Source organism: Bactrocera neohumeralis, chromosome 6, assembly GCF_024586455.1.
Source record: "Bactrocera neohumeralis isolate Rockhampton chromosome 6, APGP_CSIRO_Bneo_wtdbg2-racon-allhic-juicebox.fasta_v2, whole genome shotgun sequence".
NCBI classification, from domain to species: Eukaryota; Metazoa; Arthropoda; class Insecta; order Diptera; family Tephritidae; genus Bactrocera; species Bactrocera neohumeralis.
In genome coordinates, this window is record NC_065923.1 from 71,145,262 (window position 1) to 71,166,860 (window position 21,599).

Here is a 21,599-nt window from a genome sequence, read left to right on the forward strand (position 1 = left end):
AAATATTAAATAATTCAAATTATATTTAATAAAATATTGTTAAAAAACTTAGTAAATTTTAATATAATTTTTTTAATTTAATTTTTTTTTTAGTTTTAATCATAGTCAAACCCTTGTGTTGTACTACCAAAACACGCCTAACTGCATAAAAAAATGAATATCAACAACTCGGAACAGAAAAAAACAGTGGCGACTAAGAGACTTCGAAGACAACAGCGACGACGCCGCTCTGTCTCTCGCAAAACAAAACACAAACGAAAAAGGACATCAGCACAGACAACACATAGCACACAGCACACACAACCACTTATGCCTCTAAACATGAAGGGGTTGTATGTGCGCCCAAAAGCGCGCTGCAGCAGCTGATATCGCTGAATGGTTGTTTTTGCCGCTACAGTGGGTTGGCAGGGTGGCGCAGTGTTGAAAGGCAGCAAGCAAACAAGCAATAACCATTAGATACATAGTATATACATAAATGTGTGTGTGTGTGTACACAGAGCGCCGTGCCGGCCGCGGTGCGCTCAGCAGAAATAGAATGACAGCTGTGCCAAAGCTACAACGGCGGCGAGAGTTGGCATGTAAGCAGCGAGCGAATATCAACGAACGGCCAAGCCGAGCATTGAACGGCAAATAAAAGTCTCTGTAGCTGAAGGAAAATTCAGTTAGAAAGTTACGTGAAAAGTCGCCACATCGGCAAGCATTAAGTACGCGTTGCGCGCATTTACTGCAAAAAATATCCTGTGCGCTGTGGAAGCAATCAAAAAAAAAATTGCAGTGTGAAAAGCTAAATTTTGCAAAATCTTAACACACCGTGTGCATAGTAAAACGGACGGAAAATGAAAAGTTGAAAACATATAAAGGCGAAAGTCGAAAGAGTCTACCTTGAAAATTCTAAAGCACATCCTTAAGTGAGTGATAAAAGTGTACGAGTATGCAATATATGTACGACAAGAAAATTACACATATACACCTAAACGTATGTATGTACATGCACATGCACGCAAACAACGCAACAACGAGCACGCACATATCGCTGTGTATACTTTGAAATAGCAAACAAAAAACTACTTGTAAGTAAAATACGCTGCCAGCAAACATATTCCATAACCAATAAGCAGAGAGAAAGAAAAAAAAACAAAACTTGAGGTTAAATATTTAGCACTATGTAAACACAGCAGTGATATTAATAATTTAAGTTTCATAACCAAACCTGAGGGTTGGATAATCACCAAAAATACAAGCGCAGTCACACATCCATACATATATACATACATACATATACTATATACAGGTGTGTGCATGTACAAATGCCAATAAGGTAAATGTGGCAGTCAAGCGGCGGACGGCGAACGGCAAACGGTGGGCGCAGGATCAAAGGCAGCCGCGTACGCCACACGCCACACGCCAGCAGCCAATTTCAAGTTTTTAACCTTTACAATATCGATTACCCAAAAATGGAGTAAAAACAAAAACAACAACAACAAAACACTGCTTTGCGCTGCATTAGTTAGTTGTTTGCCACCTTAAAGCAAGCGCGACATGTGCCAAGAAGTCGAAAAGGCAAGCAGTGAGTGCAGGCATACGTACATACACACATACACACATGTTTATCTACATTCCAGTATGCTTTTTTATGTGTGTATGTATGTTTATACGTCTGCATATGCTCACAGTTGTGCTTTGTTAAACAATAACTCACACACATATGAGTATGAGCTTACTTAAATAAATTAAATAAGTATATGTATGTATATATGTATTTATGTAACTATGTATATGCATTTAAGGACATATGTACGGCGTGGGTGGTGGCCAGCAGTGCTCGTAATTTCTTCTAAACTCGCGTTTAGTGCGTCTAATGTGTTTGCTACTTCCTAGTAAATAATTTTTTGTTGGTCAAACAGCATATTTACATATTTATATGTGTGTATTTATTGTATATACATATACTTGTAGACGTTTGTTTGTGTTTTTGCTGTTTACTAGACGCGTTGTCGCTACACATTGCCTTATCTACATACATATGTATGTATGTATATACAAAACGATGCGTGTTAACCGCAATTTACTTTGTTCAGCGTTATTTTCTTCAAAAGCTGCCATATTTTGAGCGTTTTTTGTTAATTTTATTCTTTTTATGTAACAATATGTAGTTCGGGGGTTATTTCCAATTGCAAGTCAGAAAAAAAGTATTTTTTGTGATTTTGTTATTTTTTTAATAAATTTAATAAACAAAAAAACGTCAACTTAATGCCCTCACAAAAATAAAATATGCCTTACAGCGACTTTGCTCGGTCAGTTTGTATGACAGCTATATGCTATAGTGACTCGATCTGTACAATTTCTTTGAATATTTTACTGTTGCCTTTAACAATAATCTATGACAAATTTCGGGACGATACCTTATCAAAGAAAAAAGTTTTCCATACAAGGACTTGAATTAAATCGCTTAGTTTGTATGGCAGTTATATGCTCTAGTTGCTCGATCAGAACAATTTCTTTGGAGATTGCACTGCTGTTTTTGACATTAATCCATGACAAATTTCGTGTCGATACCTTGTAAAATAAAAAGGTTTCCCATAGAAGCGCATGAATCCGATGATTCCTTTTGTATAGCAGGCATATACTACAGTGATCCGATTTAAACCATTTCTTCGTAGATTTCACCATTGCCTTAGACAACAATTCACACCAAATTTTGTGACGGTACCTTTGAGAGATTTGAGTTAGATCCGTCAGTTTGTATGACAGCTCTATGCTATAATGCGCCGATACCGGCAGTTACGACAAATGAGCAGCTTCTTAGGGAGAAAAGAACATGTGTAAAATTTCAGACCGATATCTTAAAAACTGCTAGTCCTTCAGTATATAGACAAACGGAAATGAGTAAATCGACTCAGCTCGTTACGCTGAGCCTTACGAATACGCTCATATCTCCGAAACTATCTGTCGGTTCAACTTCAAATTTCCAGAAAATATTTGCAAATATATGCAGATTCCATATACATACATATATGCAAAAAAAATGGAAATTTAAAAATTCACATGCGCTGCAATGTTGATATTTGAAGTATAATTATAAAGAGTAAACATAAATACATAAATATACAACTGTGCCCAAAAAATAAGGTGACATTGTATTTATGTATTTTGAAAATTCTTTATTTATTCTACCAAATCAATTTCATCCCCTTCAAAATAATCCCCTCCCGATGCAATGCACTTATGCCAACGGTTTTTCCAACATCGAAACACTGGTTGTAGTCACTTTCCGGGATGGCCTTCAGTTCCGTCTTCGCTGCGGCTTGAATCTCCTCTATCGTATAAAAACGGTGTCCCCGGAGCGGTCTTTTGAGCTTGGTGAACAGCCAGAAGTCGCACGGCGCCAGATCAGGTGAATACGGTGGTTGCGGAACGATATGGGTTGAGTTTTTGGATGAAATGATCACGAATTACGAGGGCAGTATGGGATGGTGCATTATCGTGGTGTAAAAACCAAGAATTGTCTTTCCACAATTCCGGCCCTTTTAGGCGGATAGCGTTACGCAAACGACGCATAACGTTCAAATAATATTCCTTGTTGACTGTTTGACCGGTTGGAAGGAATTCATAATGCACAACACCACGATAATCGAAGAAAACAGTCAACATGACTTTGATTTTTGAGCGACTTTGGCGCGATTTTTTTGGTCTCGGCAAAAAGCGTAGATCCAAGTCTCATCGCCAGTTATAATGCATTTCATGACACCCTGGTAGTCGGAAAGCATCGCGTCACACACTTCAACGCGACGCCTTTTTCCAAAAATGTCAATGTTTTCGGTACCAGTCGAGATTTGACGCGCTTGAGGCCCAAAACGTCCTTCAAAATGGTATTGGCTGAGCCTTTCGATATGCCAACTTCATCAGCAAGGTCTCTAATTGTTAATCGACGATTTTTCAACACCAAATCTTTGATTTGTTGAACGTGAGCTTCGTCGGTTGAGGTTGATGGTCGCCCTAAAAAAAAAAAAATAATTCTCCAAATCCTTCGACGCGCGCAGTTTAAATTCAAATGTCACCTTTTTGGGAACAGTACTACTATATACTACATATAAATAATAAATAGAATAAACATACAGATATTTCCTTGAATGCTTGCCTTGAAATATTTATATTTTGGAGCACATACAAATTAAGAAAAATACACATTATATATATATATATATAGGTTATTCCGAATACTAAGTTTTCGTATTTTATTGCTTTTCGCTTTCGCCACGACTTCCATAATAATTATTTATTCATTTATATTTTGTTTATTACTTAATTATATTTTATTGTCATGTTGTTTTTGTTTCACCGTTGAAATGCCACAAATTTTCCCTACCCTTTAGTGTCATAAAATACAGTGTGCTCACAGCCATATTTGTTATCAACGTAATGAGCCGAAAGCAATTTTAGCTAAAATGTTTCGACAACAAAAATAATTGTAAAGTTTAATGCCGCTGCAGTATCGATAATTGCTTTTTAAACAATGTTGTATGTAGGTCTGCATCGCAATTAGTTGTGATGTAATTGTGACTAATTGGTAAGCCGATAAGCTGGTAAACTTTACTTACTTGACACGCATCACAACACTAAGTTAAGCTGAGCTTGTAGCACGCCGCGCTCAAAATTCCTCTAAAGTGGTATTTCGCATAGAAAGTGAAAACAAATATCCTCCATGGGATAAATTTATAACTATTTCGATATTATAATTCGCCACTTGGGAGATTTCAGTTGCAGAGCTTATCTTGTACAATGCTGGAGATTCTATCTCGGAATCTTGTTTAATAGACGGGAACTTAACACACAACTAAAGGTACATATGTTTATTTTTAGAGTGTAGGGATAATTTTTAATACCAAAGGAGTCTAGACTAAGAGAAAACTTAACTTTGGCAGCATCGCAGCTATACGCTTCACAAGTGCATTCTTATAGGATAAATGGGTATAACAAGATCTTTGTTCTGATTTTGATCGGTCAGTTTGTATGGCAGCTATATGCTATAGTTGTCTGATGACGGCGATTCTGACAAATGATCAGCTTTTTGAAAAGGAAAGAAGGTGTACAAAATTTCAAGTCGATATCTCAAAAACTAAGGGACTAGTTCGCATATATACAAACGGAAGGACACTAGATCGACTCAGCTCTTCACACTGATCATTTATATACTTTATAGGGTTTCCGACGCTGCCTTTTGGGTATAACAATCCTCTTAATAATCTTAATATAACCAGTTCAGAGTATAAAAAGAGTCCTAAGACCTTTCAAACTCGCTTTTTGCTTCCTGGGAATTCCACCAAGGCTCAACGTCGATAGATTCTTATGTTACAATAACGATATTGCTTTTTGGATATCGTTATTTAGATATTTAAAATAATAACTCGATTACAAATATGTCAAATAAGTGCTAAGTAGGTAGATAAAAAGTTATGTGGTGTGTCATCTGTCGTTTTTTATCTACACCTAAAGGCATCTTACGTTTGACAGCTCAATTAAGATGTGGGAATAGTAGTCGCGTTGAAGGAAAATATGTGCTAAACAAAAATAGCTTAACAATGGCAATAATGTTTTTAAAATATGACGCCACTAATTGAGGTAGGCAATTTATTTAAATACACAACTTTCGCTAGCTAGAACATTATTAGGTACTCATTGGAACAAGTAAATAATATTTAGCAGACGAACTGATGTTGTGGTTGTTGCGGTTATCCAGTCCCCACTTGGGTAGCTAGGTTCGAGTTAGTTGTCATCGAAGTCATCTAACGCCGGGCCCAGGAAATGTGCTGTTTCAACCGGGTCGGACCATATGAAGAGGGATGTTAGATGAGTGGGAATCGTTGGACATGCAAATATATGGGTAGAGTCATGCGGGGACTCATTGCTTCAAGACATAGATTTTGTATGTTAGCGTCTATACAGGATAAGTGGGAGTTTAAGCTGCTACAATACCCAGAACGAAAAGCTAGTCGAAGTCACTCTTGTTTCACGCGGCAACTTTAGCTCTTGTTCTGCAATAGGTGGTATTTGGACTCCAATTACGTCTTTCACTGGAAGATGGTCGGTGAACGCGTTAATAGTTTATTGTTGTTGTTGTTATAGCGGTAAAATAAAGCCGAGTTGACAGTCCTTGACTAGATAAAAAAAAATCCGGGTCCGTCCCGGTTACGTAGTTCCGACTGTCGTGAGAACAGGATATGTGTTAATAGTTTCATTGTGAAAGGTGTTCAGTGGCGTCGGAAGTTGGTCGCGTCCGAAATTTGTTCGGCATATTGTACCAGTTCGTCGAAGTGTTGAAGCAATGCTCTCCTGATGTTCCTAGGCAGCGGCTACGCTTTAAGCAAGCGACTGCTGGCATAGCTTCTGTGAAAACATCCGAGCAGAAATTGCTTGGAGAAAAGTATGTTATGAACTTTTACAGGGAGCATCCGGGCCTCACTATGAAGATGCTCAATGGGAGACAACAGAAGATATCCTGTTATAATTCGGAGTGAGGTACTCTGGCAGATTTGTCTCTTCTCCATCTATATTATGATGCATCCGGGTGACCAAAGTGGGGTGGCGTGCTTTGTGACCGGTCGGCCGATTGCTTTGTATGTTGCCAAAAACGTCTCTTTGTCTTTGCCGACTGTCTCAGTTTCTGAAGATAGCCGTAACACCGACAAACTCCAGTAAAAGCCGAATTCATCTTGGACTTGAAAGATACTTTTAAATATCGTAAAAAGATATTATTATTATTAAATTTTTTCATTCATCAGCTTACTCTACTTCAGTTCACAGAAGAAAATTGCTAGAACTTTCCTCAAATTCTTATGTGTAACCAACCATTTATCACGAAAAACGTAGAACATAGAACATAAATTAAGTACGAGTACGTTCACCAAAAACATATCTACTTTTAGTCATGCCAGCTCATGCTCAAACCCCTTTTAAAGATTTGTGTATATGTATGTACAGCTGCGGTCAAATTCTTAGTAGTGTGCAAAAGTAAAAGAGGTACTGATAAAAAAGTATGCGATATACATAAATAAATCAAAACAATTTATGAGGAATTTCTGCGGTCAAAAATTAAGTAGTGTAACAAATTAAACCGAAATTTCGACAAAAAAGTAGTAAAATATTTTTTTTTTCAAATTGCATATTGCTTTTTTATGAAATCAGTATTTAGTTGTGTAACCTTTATTTTTTAGTATGGCAGCACAGCGTCGTGGCTTTGAGTCAACAAGTTTTAGGCAGCTTTCATTGGAAATAGACTCCCATGCGTTTTTCACAGACTTCCATAGTTGCGTGGTTGATATCGGCTTACATCGGGCTACTGCCTCCTTGACATCAGTTCACAAATTTTCGATGGGGTTGATGTCTGGGCACTGTGGCGGCCATTCTATTACCTCAACATTCCATTCCTCAAACCACCTTTTCGCAACTTTACTTGTGTGCTTCGGATCGTTGTCGTGCTGGAATGTCCTAATAAGCGGCATCTCTTCACTGGTTTACGGTAGCATGGTTTTCTGGAGTATTTTGACATACGAATCTCCAGTCATGTTTTCCCTAATTCAATAAATCGGTCCTATATCTTGCCAAGAAAAGCATGCCCAAACCATGATACTTGCACCTCCATGATTTACCGGTTTTGTTGTATATTTCGGCTGGTATTCGGTATTGGGTGGACGTCTTATATATTGGCGAATCGAAGTCTTTTTTCAACATGCGTTTTAGACAATAACGGTACTTTTCTTAGACTGTGGGTACTCAGGTTTTCAAAGTGAATAACAAAAAAAAAAAAACAAAATAATACCTAGCACTACTAAGTATTTGATCGCAACTGTGCGTACGTATGTACCTATGACGCATATGGTCAACATAGCTGCACGCACAATGGCAACTCTACGCAGGTTAAAGTTTTTGTCCAAGGCTATGTGCTCGGATTACTTTAGTGGGCGTTATTGGCTAACATCAACAAACCCACGTCCATGCATTCTTTGTTCAGTGTGTGCAATGCATGCAAGAAGTAATTGAAATTTAATTAAAGTGCACTTGGCAGCCATATCTCACTCGAGGGTCCAACTCACTCGGCATTCATATTCGACGCGCTCTTCCAGCTTATATATGTACGCTCGGTCCATATCTAGAGGATTATTATTAGTTTTATGTTTTATAAGAGATGGCTGTTTAGAATTACTTTTGAGATGGCTGTGATTATAGTGAACTTAATTATATTTTGTATGTACGACCAGTGGCTGTTTATTCTTTAAAGTTTTACCGTTTATAAATATAGATGCTCATTATTCTAAGACTATCGGAGTTGATGTGTACTTAAAATGTCGTACTTTTAACATTTAAAAAACAGAGTATAGAGATGTTCGAATGTTTATCGATTTCAATCATATCAATTTTATTTATTAGTATCGGAGTTGTTTAATATTTATCGATTTCAATGATATCGATTTTATTTGTGATTAGCGTAGTTAATGTGTACTTTTTACATATTTAAAAAAATAATTGTTTAGAGATGTTCGATATTTATCGATTTCAAACATATCGATTTTATTTATGATTATCGAGTTAATTTGTACTTAAAATATCGTATTTTTTACATATTTCAAATTGTATAATAATTCAGTGATGTTCGGTATTTATCGATTATCGATGATATCAATTTTATTTTGATCGGAGTTGATGTGTTCTTAAAATTTCATATTTTTTGTATATTTCAAATCAATAATTCAGAGACGTTCGATATTTTTCGATTTCTATTTATAATAATCGATATTTGGTAAAAATATCCAATAAAATTTATCGATTATATTGAAGATGATTCAATTGTTATTTAATTATGATCGGATATTAGATTGTGATATTTCAAATTAATAATTCAAAACCGTTCGATACCTATCGATTTATATTGATAATAATCGATATTCGATGATAATTATATAATGAACTTTAGTAAGTTATAATATCCAATAATATCTATTTGATAGTTAAAATGCAAGTTATAGACGCTTAGGATTGCTATCGATTGCCTATAATATGTCGGGAAACATCTCTAATACGCACGGGTTGTATATATACTCAAACACATAACATATATGTAAGCGCATATATACATTTCACACACATGCATCCACTTGTTTATGCATGCTCATGAGTTTGTAAGCTTCCTCTTGTTTTTGTTTCTTTTATTTGCCTCCAACGCTTTTGTTTTTGCCACCAATGTTATTGTTTTTCTTCGTGCAGCGCGCATATCTATACAAGAGTCAAGTGCTTTAACTGGTGATGAGCAGAAGATGGTGAGGCCGACCGTTGCTGGGCGGTGTGCAGTAAAGTTTTAACAATATTTATACCACCAAGGAGCCCCACTGCACCAATTTCGCTTAAGACATCCTTCACCATCGTGCACAACAAGCTGTGTAGCCTTGTATTGCTCTTGTTGCTTTTGTTGCCAACACAATAGGTGCAGTGTAGCAGCAGCTATTGCGATATTATATAAAAATATTTGCAACACACCCACTCAAAAGTTGACGAACTCATGTGCGAGTCATTACCCAAGTTATTATAAGTCTGAGGGTGTTTATATGGCATACGCAGGGTTGGGAAGTGAACGCTATTAACTTGCAACCGAATACTTAAAGTTTTCGTTTTGCTTCGGCATTTTTATAGTATATATGTACGTGTATATATATATTTTCATTTTATCAGATTAGTTGAATCTTTGTGCAAAGGGTGCTCCTAAGAAGTACCTATTTTTCACTCGAAAGTTAGGAGCAATGAAAATGCTGATACGCGAACTAGTGCTTCAGTTTTAAATACATAAAACTGAAAATTTGCACATGTTCTTTTCTCCCAAAGAAACTACTCATTTGTCGGAACAACCGATATTGAACCACTATAGCATATAGCTGTCATACAAACGGAAGGATCGGCATCGGCATTTTTGTATAGAAAATTTTTTCATTCGACGAGATATCTTCATGAAATTTGGCATGCACTATTGCCCAAAGCAATGAAGCAATATTCAAAGAAATAGTTCAGATCGGATTACTATAGCATATAGCTGCCATACAAACTGAACGATTAAAATCAAGTGTTTGCATAGAAACTTTCTTATTCGTGAAGATTATTATAGCTTCCGTGCAACCGTAGTTAACGGGTTTTCTTGTGTTGTTTGCATTCTCAATTAAAGCAATATGGACCACCCTGTCTGCAAATTATTTACACTTTGGTTAAGTCGTCACATGCATTGTGCTCTGCGACAAGTTTTATTGATAAAATAATTAATCAAAAGCACCCTCTACTTTGTATTGATGGTATTTGGTGCGCGTTAATCACACTACAGATATATTCTAAACACTTTAGTTTACTATCTTTTAGACTTAATACCCTTATGACTCGTTGTGTTATCGATGATTCAAACGATTAAAACTTCATTAAGCTAATGACACACCATAAAGTGCACACGAATGAGGTGAAATACCAATTGTGTGATGTAATTAAAGTCAAAAATAGACCGATACAAGAATTAAAAATTGATTAATGCGTTGCACGTTAATGCAGTTATAATTGTAGTGTTATTGATAAGTATTTGTGTACCTCAAATATGTGCTAATGTATGTGCTAACTTTTCAATGGCTTATGGTACTATGTAAATTGTCAAAGAAAACTCTCAAAATAGCTTAATTAGATCAATTTGGTGGAGGCAACTGCTGAGTTCAGAGCCTGTGCATTGTCATGGTGGAATCGGTCCAATAATTCCTGAGGCTATTTCAGGCAGTCAATTTATATCACCGCTTGTGAATCCCAACATATTTCTGGCTGATATCGCAGTCACAGCCTTTTTTCGATCAGAAGCTCCGGTTGAATCCACTATTTCAACTATTATTCAGTCTCCCTGTCATCAACCTAAAAATTCAGCATAGTAGAGCCCTGTGATCGTTTTGTTCTTCTCCAAGCAGTCAACTTAGCTCACCGCTTGTGAGTCCTAACATCTTTCTGATCGTTAGCACAGTATTCGGCTTTTTCTGATAAGGAAACTATTTTGTGGTCTCTTGTGTATATCAGTAGAGGCTTTGTCGACGGTAGCGAAAGGACGCCGAAATTACTTCGGTTTACGCTGAAACAACGTAAAACACTGCGGTAAAGTATTCTCACAAATGCGCTTGTTGTCCGGAGTCAGCAAACGCCACACCCATCGTATTGACAGCTTTCTCGTGCACAATATTTCTTGCTGGATACCACGCACGCGGTCTTTTGACCGCCACTCTCTCAGCTATCTCACTCCTTTTCAATCGGCGGTCTGTCGTTACGAGGACGTGTTTGTTGTAATGGGTAACTAATCTCCATTAGGATGGTAAGGATTAGATAAGTTGTCGTCGACGTCATCCAACAGTATGGCCAAAAACCATGGTCTTTCGACGGGGTCGGACGAAAAGGAGAAGGGTGTCAGATGAGTGGGGTTAGTGGGGCATACAAAGAGGTGGCCAGTGTCATGCGGAGACTCATTGCACGCAGGACATATATTAGATATGTCGATGTCTATTCTGGATAAGTAGGAGTTTAACGTGCTACAGTAACAAAAACGAAGCCGCGCAAGGGAACGAGAACGTGGTTCTTTGTCACACTATTGTTCGCAGTAGCTGTTTTCGGGAAAGCTAAGTGTGACTCATTAAAAGTAGATATTGAAACTCGTTAACCCTTATTTTGACGATGGTCATCGTAGAAGAAGAGTCAGCTTAAACAGCATCTAAGTGCTCTAAGAATTTACTGCGTAATTTTTTTTCTGAAGGCAATAATCGAATACACGACCGATATTGCTTTTTATTTTAATTTTCTAGAATCCACTTATGACTGAGGTTCGGCTGAATTTTGAAATTTATTGAATATTGAAAATATGCGTTTTTTACTCCAGAAAACCTTGTACACCCATAATGTGTGCCAAGGAATTCAGCCCATATATAACTAAATACAGTTTATTTATAGCTAAATACAGCACAATCTATTCATTACTGAAATCAATAACTGTAGGCTACTACTCGCATCCTTTGCATTTTAATCTCTTGCTATTTAAACACACAGACGCACACATACAAACAATAACAAGCAATCAACAAACGGCTCAGGAGAAAACTGATGAATGAATACACATATGTATAGGTGAGTGTGTCTGTGTGTGCTCACATCGCAGCAACGCATCAATGAAACCACAAATCGAGTATGTGCATTCCGCAAATGTGAATAAGGGGACAAATTAAAAAGAATATAAACAAAACAACTTTAGCGACAACTAAGTCATCCCAGTGCACTTATAAAAACACTTGAGTACGCTAAAGTGGAAAAAGGCTGCGGATGCATAACTATAAAAATGTGTAGATATGTGCACGCATACACACCCACATAAGTGGTTGGAGCGAACAATCAACCTGATTACCTGGAAAATGTGAACGCAGTTTTCCAGCACCAACTAACTAACTACGCGCTTACTAACACCAATACACTGGTGGGCACAACGTGTGCTCTCTTCATATAGACGTGAAGTGACGTATACGCCGTGTAGATCCCCTTTTGATGCAACCAAATTAAAGTTTGCACAGGAAAATGTGACGCGAAAGAAAACACTTAAGCGCAAAACCCCAATATGAAGTGGCACTACTTAGGACTACCATGTAAATATGTAGTCGTACATGTGTACATACATACATATGTATTTGTGCTTGTATGTTTATAAGCCTGTTTATACGTGATATTTATATGACAAGCACTGCTCTACATAAATAACATGTGGCAATTTGGCACGTAGATATTTTTTTACTTATACAAGTACACACACACATACACATTCACATGCATAGGTTTGCGTAGATTTGTAAGTAGACGGTTATCTAAACACTTCCGCTGCAATTGCGAAAATAGGTGCACATGCGGATCGCAAGTAAACCTCATCTTCGGAAATAGTCCGCAGGCTCAACTGGAGTTTGTGTACATTCAACACAAAATCACTTGTAAATGGAACTTTTTGTGACGAAAGTGGCACTTGTGGCCGCTTTTTTTGGTCGCATTTCCATTAAACAAACACAAAATTGGGTGGAGTGTACTCTGTTCACTTTATAAGTTAGATAAAGTACTTTCTTTATGCTGCGCGCTGCTTACGAATTCCCATTGGTCAAATACAGGTGCTGGCAAATACGGAAACTGTTGACATATTTTTGCAAAAAAAAAGACGAAAATGTTTGGGTGTGAATATATAATGAGTATAATTTCAACAAAATTTCAATATAGACGGATTTTTTTAGTGAAAAGATGACTAAACTTCGCATTCGCTTAACCAAAAGATAGAAATCATGGGATTTGGATTTAATTTGGTATTGGAAGACTATGCCATATTGTTAAAAAGGTTAATTACGTGGAAGGCTAAGATTGTGTGTGTTTGATTGGGGAAAGTTCTTATTTGAGGCGATTTACCACGTGTGATATGTGATATCTGTATCTCATGACTTATTTTCCCAATTTCCATAGTAAAATACATTTTTTGGGCCAAATTCGTTTTTTTTATTTCGTCAGTCAACATAGTTCCCTTCAAGGGTGATACATTGATTATAGCGACCCTCCCACATACCATATTTGTAGTACTACTTGACCTTTGCTTCAAAATAGACCTCAGTTTCAGCAATCACCTCTACATTCGACGAGCGTTTCTTCTCAGCGAGTATTCTTTTGAAATCTGTGAACAGCAAATAGTCGCTGGGGCCGGATCTGGAGAATATGGTGGACCGAAAGTAATTCGAAGCCCAATTCATGGATTTTTGTCATCGTTTTGACTCACAACTCGAAAACAACCGTTTTGGCTCTAGCTTGAGATGTGGTATTTTTTATCGTTTCAAAAACAGCTGTTATAGAGAAATAATTTGAACTTTGAAAAAAACTTTTAGGGGATATTTTTGAATATCTGGAAATATAAATATTTTTTTTTTTGATTTTTTCAAATTTTTAGACTCGTTTAAATTTTAGCACACAATTTGTTTTCGTTCATGAACTTACATACTTTCCTTTGCCGCAGTTTTGAAGATATTTTTTTACATATAGCATTTCTTATCAAAATCCATCTATTACTGATTATACATTTTTTATATATGTACGTACTTATAGAAATCATATTATTGGATACTATTTTCACAGTATATTCAGTTGATATCGCCTAACAACAACAAAAACTTAACTTATAACTAAATATACTCGTACATATGTACATAGTTATAATGCTCCGATATCGGCAGTACCGCTTCTTGGGATAAAAAAATGCATAATTTCTGAACGATAATTCAAAAATTGAGAGTTTCGTGTATACATAGACATACACACGTGTATAGCTACAGTGACTCATTTATTATATGTAAATATTTATACATATCTATTTTATAGGGTCCCCGAAGTTTTCTTCTGGGTGTTAGAAATTTCGTGGCAAAATGCCCAGCTTAGATTGGAAACATGAACCGAACTTGCCAGCTCTCTAGTGTTATAGCGCCAGTGCGCAATGCATCCGATTTATTTGTGCTGTAACTTACCGATATTTTCGTAGAACGTGTCCACCATTCGGGTTCATAGTAGCTTAGGCAGGCGCCTATGATACGTATTGTCGCCATATAAAAAGAAAAGAAGAAGCAAGTACTTGAATAGATGCACTGATTAGAACGTTTGACATAAAGCTTAATTAGCTTTCGGTATTGACATGTAACTGAACAATAACTGCGCGTTTATATGTATACAGTTATCATATAACACGAGGTTGTTTGCTTTTAATGTAAAGATAGACAGTACCCAAAAAGAATTTAAGTCTCTAAAATATCCCATGTGCGTTTTTAATCTTATCTGTCTCAAAAACAAAAAGTGAAACAATAGTCTGAAAGCATTGAGCAATTGCAGAAATATAACAAACGCCCATAATTTCACGCCGCAAAGTATTTTATCACACAGCTTAGCGCGAGTCGTGTATTTATACCGTTAATGACGCGCTGAGCCATGTGTAAATAAAACAAATCTCGTATATGCTATATAAGAACTGTATGTAAATATATACATAGATATATGCGTTTATAATTTATATTATGACTTCTTTGCATGCCTAAAGCTATAATGCTAAATCATGTGTTGTTTTCAATTTTGAATATTCTCCGCATATTTTTTAGTAACTGTACATATATAAAAGTATAACCATTTCAAAACATCTGACTTTTTTCTAAGCATATTTCGAAATGTGCTAAGTGTTTTTAAATATATAATTAAACACCGCTATTATCGAAGAAAGGTATTAACTATATTGCTTTCTTTGCTGTTATATCGGCATATAGCATGTTCCAAAATAGTTTTCAGGCATATTACCGAGTTAAAAAACATTGGCGGAATTTTAATTTATATTTTTATATATCTTTTTATTATTCTTTTTTGAACCCAATCGGACTTTAATCGCCAATCGTCGTAAAATCCGAATTCTATAATCCGATTTTATTTACATTTGCCCCTGAATATATGCTACAATTATTGCTGCTGTGTTTCTAAATTAAAAACAACTTCTTTTTTTCAAGCCAATGTTGTATATTTTATTAAATTGTATAATAATAAATACATCCACACATATGTAATTTATTGCATAAAGGGTATGAAATTGCGAGCTAAAGCAGAAGACAGCGCATTCTTGCTTGCTCATTCATTCATTACCAATCAGTTGCGTATTTTGAACGGAGTTAAAAGCATGTTTTCACTGTAAACGCTTTGGCAATTCGCTAGTAATTACAATAAACTATTGAAGTACGAAGAAATATATACAGTTTTATGAAGTGGTAAATATCGTGCATATCGTCACCTAAAAGCCAAGACAACATAACATCATTTTTCATTAGTTTACTGGCGAAAGAAAAACGATATAATAGAAACCACTAATATTGAAACAAAATTAGAGTTTTCGTTATAAAATGGTTATATATTGGTTATTATATCTGATAACGTTTTTCAAGTTTTTTTTCTTGATACGTTGTTTTGCATTTTAGGTGACGATATGCTCTTAATAAACATTAAATTTTAATGATTTTTTACACTAAAAAGTTGAAGTTAAATGGAGAGGAAAATGTTTTCTATATACATACACATGCAGATGAAAATATACATTTTGGTACATATTCATCCATACAGTGGCAAGTGCAGTGAATATTAGAAGGATTATTCGAACAAAAGTTTAAAAAGAAAAATGAAAACAATCAAATTCAGATATAAGATTAAGCTATTTCGTTAACATATGTCTATGTACAAAATCAGAATGAGGGCATTTTCAAAGATTCAATTTCTGTATCAAGTCAAATGCTCACAAGATCAGTCTAAATAAGTTTTTTGCTTGATCAAATTTGACCCGGACTAACCTGAACTCACTCGAACTAACCAAAAAACTACATTTTCACGTATTTTATTACAAAATTTCATTATCCTGAGGCTCCTGAGGCTGTAAAAACTTAAATTACCATACACTAGTTGTAAGTCTCGGCTGCCTGATATTGACAACCCCGGCTGACTCTCTGTTGACTCACGATTTTCAAGCACTGTTTCCTTAAGGGCATGGCCACTGTAGAATTTTCAAAAAATCGTTTTTTTTTCGCAAAAACTCTGCTTTGTAGTTAGTTATAAAAATAAGTTTCAAGTTGATCTGTAGTGTTGGCCATTTCGAGGTTCCCTATTTGTTTAAAGAAAAAACATAGAAACTTTAAACTACGTCTCAGATGGTCCATCTGTTGAGTCCAACTTTCGATGACTCGTTCGAGCATTTCGAATGGTAACTGACGAATGACACGAGTGATGTTTTGCTTCAAGGCCTGAATCGAAGCGGGATCGTCTGCATACACCTTGGACTTTACATATCCCCACAGAAAAAAGTCTAGCAGTGTGATATCACATGATCTTGGTGGCCAATCGACCGGCTCAAAACGTGAAATTATCTGCTCACCGAAATGTTCTCTCAATGAATCTATTGACTGATGCGGTGGCGAAGTGGCGCCGTCTTGTTGAAACCAAATATCGCCGAGATTACGTGCTTCAATTTCAGGCATCAAATAGTCGGTTATCAAGGCCCGATAATGGTCACCATTGACGGTTACGTCCTCATCGGCATCATTTTTGGAGAAATATGGACCAATGATTCCACCGGGCCACAAACCACACCAAACAGCTGTTTTTTTCTGAATGAAATGGCAGCTCTTCAATCTCTTCAGGTTGCTCTTCGTACCAAATGCGGCAATATTACTTGTATTACTTGGAATTGAGCGAAGCGATGTCGCTTGGGAAGGTCGAACGGCTGTAGTTCTTGCACAAGCTGTATTTTGTACGCTTTCGAAAAAGGTACCCCCACTTGGATCACCCGTTACTTTTTCGGTTAAAAACTTAGGTACGAATTTTATTTTGAGCAGATAGTGCTCTATACAAATCACAAATACATATACATATCAATAATTTTTATTACGCTCTCAGTTTTGGTTCGACTTCGGAAGAGCTATTTATATACTATACATAACTAAGAAAATTAGTGGCGGCTGTTTAAACAATTAAGAAAATTTAGTGCATATTAAAAGCCGAATATTTATTTGCTATTGTCTCGTGTGACGCAGATAAAGAACAGCTCAAGTGCTGAATTCGTTTGGGATTTTACACATTTTGAGGTTATTTTTATAATTTTGAATTATGTTTTAAATGAAATAAAAAATGTGCTGTTGACTATTAGTTAAGAGTTATTAATTTTATTATTTTTATTAAATATTGGTTAATATATTATATAATTTTATTTTATATCAAATAATTAATTTTTTTATCAAAGTTTACGCTTTCGTCTGAATTTTAAGAAATTAAAAACTGAAATTTCGAATTCGGTACCACAGCGTAACAATTGGTATAACAAATGCAAAATGACAATGAAATTCTTCTTATGTAAATATGTACACAGACAAGACATATACATATGCACACATATAGTTCACATGAAATTTGTTTAATCCACTTTTACCAACTCTTTTGTGTTGGAGTATAAGTAAATAAATGTAAACAAGTAAAACTCGTTTTGAGAATTAGATACAGGAATATAGCCGGTAGACAGCAAAGAAAACCGCAACCAATCCTAAAATATATTTTTGAAAATATTCTCACTCAAAATTGTATTGCTCCCAAATGTAGGTTAAATATTGGAATCATACCATTCATTTTTCAAATCTGTCCATTTGCCCATATGACCAAAAATATATATATATGTATATGTATATACTATATGTATGTACATATATATATATATATACATATATCACGACTCAAAGCAAATTAGTAACATACAATGAAATTATTCAAGAATATCTCAATAATTTTCGAAAGTTCAAAAAACCTCTAACCATCCATGCAAAGGCAAAGCTCTCTAAGACCACTGTAATGCCCTTCAAGCCGAACTGGCAGTTCTTAAGGAGGCAGCAAATCTACTTCGACAAAGTGCGTCTTCTTTTAGAGAGGTATGCATTCACTCCGATAGCAGAGCCACTATACAGAAGTGAGTACATGTAGGTTTGAGAAAGACTTCTGGCTCAGAGTGGAACGCAAAAAGTTCATAGAACTACCAACTCTAAGCAAATTTCACATGGGCGCAATGATAGGTGTCCTAACCCGTTGATACTCACGCGGTCAGGTTACATATTTTGGACGAGATAAGTTGTCAAAGTTGCAGGGAGAAAGAGAAGGTGGAAACAACTCCTTCACTGACCAGTTTCGCCAGACTAAAGTTGAAGCATCTTGCTTGCCATATTTCTACGAACCCGGTGAGTCTGCTGTAGTAGATATTAGAGGCTCAATACATTTTTTGATCTGTACTTAGGAGTTTTAGGCATCACAACTGACAAGCGTCTCTAGCAATCCAAGTGGAATTATATCCACAAATATCAGCCTCTTTACCTAAACTAACCTAAGCTAAACCTTATATATGTATACTAGACAAGGGCACAATAGACCTAAGGTCACTTTGTAATCCTCAACCATTTATCTTAAGTATATTAAACTGAACCTACTCACCAAGAGCAACTAGATAATTTATCCAAATAATTAATTCCAACCAATTAAGCTTATTGCTTTGTAGGGTAGCGGTGGACCAGGGCAACATTCTGAAACAGCTGTGAGACCGTTTGGAGCAGCAAACAATATCAATAACAAATAAATAATATGTATGTAATATAATTGAAAAATATGTTTATACCTACCGCTCAGCACTAGCAAACCGAAAACCTAAAGTCCACAAATGTTAAGAAAATAGTCATGAATATGTGTGGCATGCCAGACTCAAGGTGTATTTATGCTCAAAGAGCAGCAATAACTGAGCCGACACAAGCACACATGTATAATGTAATCGCTCCGAAATGTCGACATTCTCTCAGCTGTATTGTATTTATAGGGAAATGAAAAGCATTCTGTAAATGTCGTTGACGAGACGAGGCGGCGGTTGAGAAGTGCCTTCCAAAGCGGTTCGACAACGAGCTAAAGAACCACACGCTCAGCGGATAACAGACAAAAAATGCGTCGCCCGAAATTTTCGTTAAAGAAATATTTTTATTTCACACTCTTTTGCGCGCTACTACTGATATTCGGATTCAATTTGCGGTAAGTCGAAACACACGCACACCCACACGCTTCTGCTTAATTAAACCGTTAAAATTGGTACGCCTTTTAGTGAACATGAAATTTGGAAATCGAAAAGCGCAGCACCACAAGCACAAGCGCGTTCACCAGACGAACAAGCAGCGCAACCTTATACGCACATCGCCATCACTGTGGCGTCGGACGATGAGGCAGCGGCGCTGAGGGCACACGTCGACGACTCGGGCGAAGCGCCTGTGCTTAGCACCAACAACGCGCCACCTATAGACGCTGTAAATAATGAATTGAGCGAACAACAGCAGCAGCAGCACTTGCATCCAGGACAGGTGCCGTTGGAGAACACCGCTGCACGTCCTTGGTTCTTCCGGCAAGGTGAGTACTATCCGAAGCCAGCGCACGCCGCGCCTACGCGTACAGGGCAGGGTAAACGTGGCAGTTATGGCGGTGGTGGAGGTGGCGGCGCAGGCGGTAGTTTGGTGCGTGGCAAGAAGCATGATCCACGCGGTGCTGGACTCTTCCCCTATCAAAACCCGCACAGTGATCGCATTGTCAATCAGTTGATGTATATGCCGCCGAACTATGAGAAGGTGCGCGCCAGCGGACGACTGAAAATCATACTGCTCTACAATGGACTCGGTCCATGGAATGTAAAGCAAGGTAAACGCAATGTGGATAACATTAGTTTGCAAGCCTTTCTTAATCACTTAACTATAATAAAGGTCGTGATGTCTTCCTACGCTCGAAGTGTCCTGTGGATACCTGTGAACTGACATCGAATCGTGGTCTCGCCGACAAAGCCGATATGATACTCTATAAGGATCATTTCATACCGACTGGCCTGGGGCGACCAGCGAATCCACAGCAGGTTAGCATGTTGTATTATCTGGAATGTCCATATCATACGCAAAATGTCAAAGTACCAGACGCCATTAATTGGACGGCCACCTACAGGTAATCGCCTTTTGAATTTTTACTCCATCTCATCTCTGACTGTTAGCTAATGCAACGGCCTTGACTTTAATTGCAGGCGTGACAGCGACATTGTGGCGCCTTATGAGAAATGGGTCTACTATGACTCGAAAATCAACCAAGTGGAGCAGGACCACAATTATGCCATGAATAAAACGAAAAAAGTCGCTTGGTTCGTGTCGAATTGTGGTGCACGCAATGGACGCTTGCAATTCGCGCATGAATTGCAGAAATATATAGATGTAAGTATTTGATATTACTTATTTTCAATATTACAGGAAACTGTTACTTTTACCACCGGCCATAAAAGCAGAAGTGATAACTAGACAAGGCGGCTAAGCCAAATATTCTTCACGAGCTTTAAAAAGGTTTTCGAAGCATTCAAGCCTTCCCGTAAAAGTTCATAATTATATGCTTTACTTAACGCTGGAAATTGGTCCAATCTGTGTCCACTAGGGAAGCTTAAACATTTTATCGGATGCCAGTTTTAAAAGCTACTTCGAAGAAGTCGAAGTAGGAACATTTCAACAGTTCCTTCTCGATTTCCCTGCCTTTGCAAAAGCTGGACTAAAACACTTCCTATCTCACACCTTGGGACATCCGGTGAGCCAGCAGGAAGGGGAATGAAAAGGTTAAGTGCATTGATGATGGCATCAAGGCATCGGAGTTAATTGAAGAACTTTTTGTGGATAAATGGATTAACTGTTCCCGTGTGATACTGAATGGGGATCTGCCATAGAATCTAATCTAAAATTCATGGGTTGCAGTCCAAAACGCCGGCGGTACCGGTGGTTCCGTGGGAGAATCTTGAGTTGAGAATAGGTTAGATTTATCGGTTTAAAGTTCTGCCCTCCGGCTTTCAATGTTTCCCCCTAATATAAAAAAAGTCGTCTCATGAAGCATCCAAGTGTATTTCAAATCGAAAAGTTTGTCGAACCTCTAGCCAGAAAGCGTTAAGA

The 21,599-nt window shown here is 37.0% G+C and overlaps 1 protein-coding gene across 6 annotated transcripts in view; it reads left to right on the forward strand.

Annotated features, from left to right (window-relative positions):
- The first annotated feature begins 108 nt into the window (after nucleotides 1-108).
- LOC126763330 (glycoprotein 3-alpha-L-fucosyltransferase A) overlaps nucleotides 109-21,599 on the forward strand; it is a 27,077-nt gene continuing 5,586 nt past the window's right edge. Inside the window, exons 1-6 of one of the 6 annotated variants that reach the window (XM_050480710.1) lie at nucleotides 109-1,070; nucleotides 19,142-19,412; nucleotides 19,469-19,674; nucleotides 19,745-20,328; nucleotides 20,391-20,622; nucleotides 20,699-20,882. In XM_050480710.1, the coding sequence (XP_050336667.1) occupies nucleotides 19,589-19,674; nucleotides 19,745-20,328; nucleotides 20,391-20,622; nucleotides 20,699-20,882 (1,086 nt within the window). In that variant the 5' untranslated portion in view covers nucleotides 109-1,070; nucleotides 19,142-19,412; nucleotides 19,469-19,588. Of the gene's footprint in view, nucleotides 1,071-15,770; nucleotides 15,849-19,141; nucleotides 19,413-19,468; nucleotides 19,675-19,744; nucleotides 20,329-20,390; nucleotides 20,623-20,698; nucleotides 20,883-21,599 lie in introns of those variants that run through there. The other 5 variants (XM_050480709.1, XM_050480708.1, XM_050480711.1 and 2 more) reach the window with 5 other exon arrangements.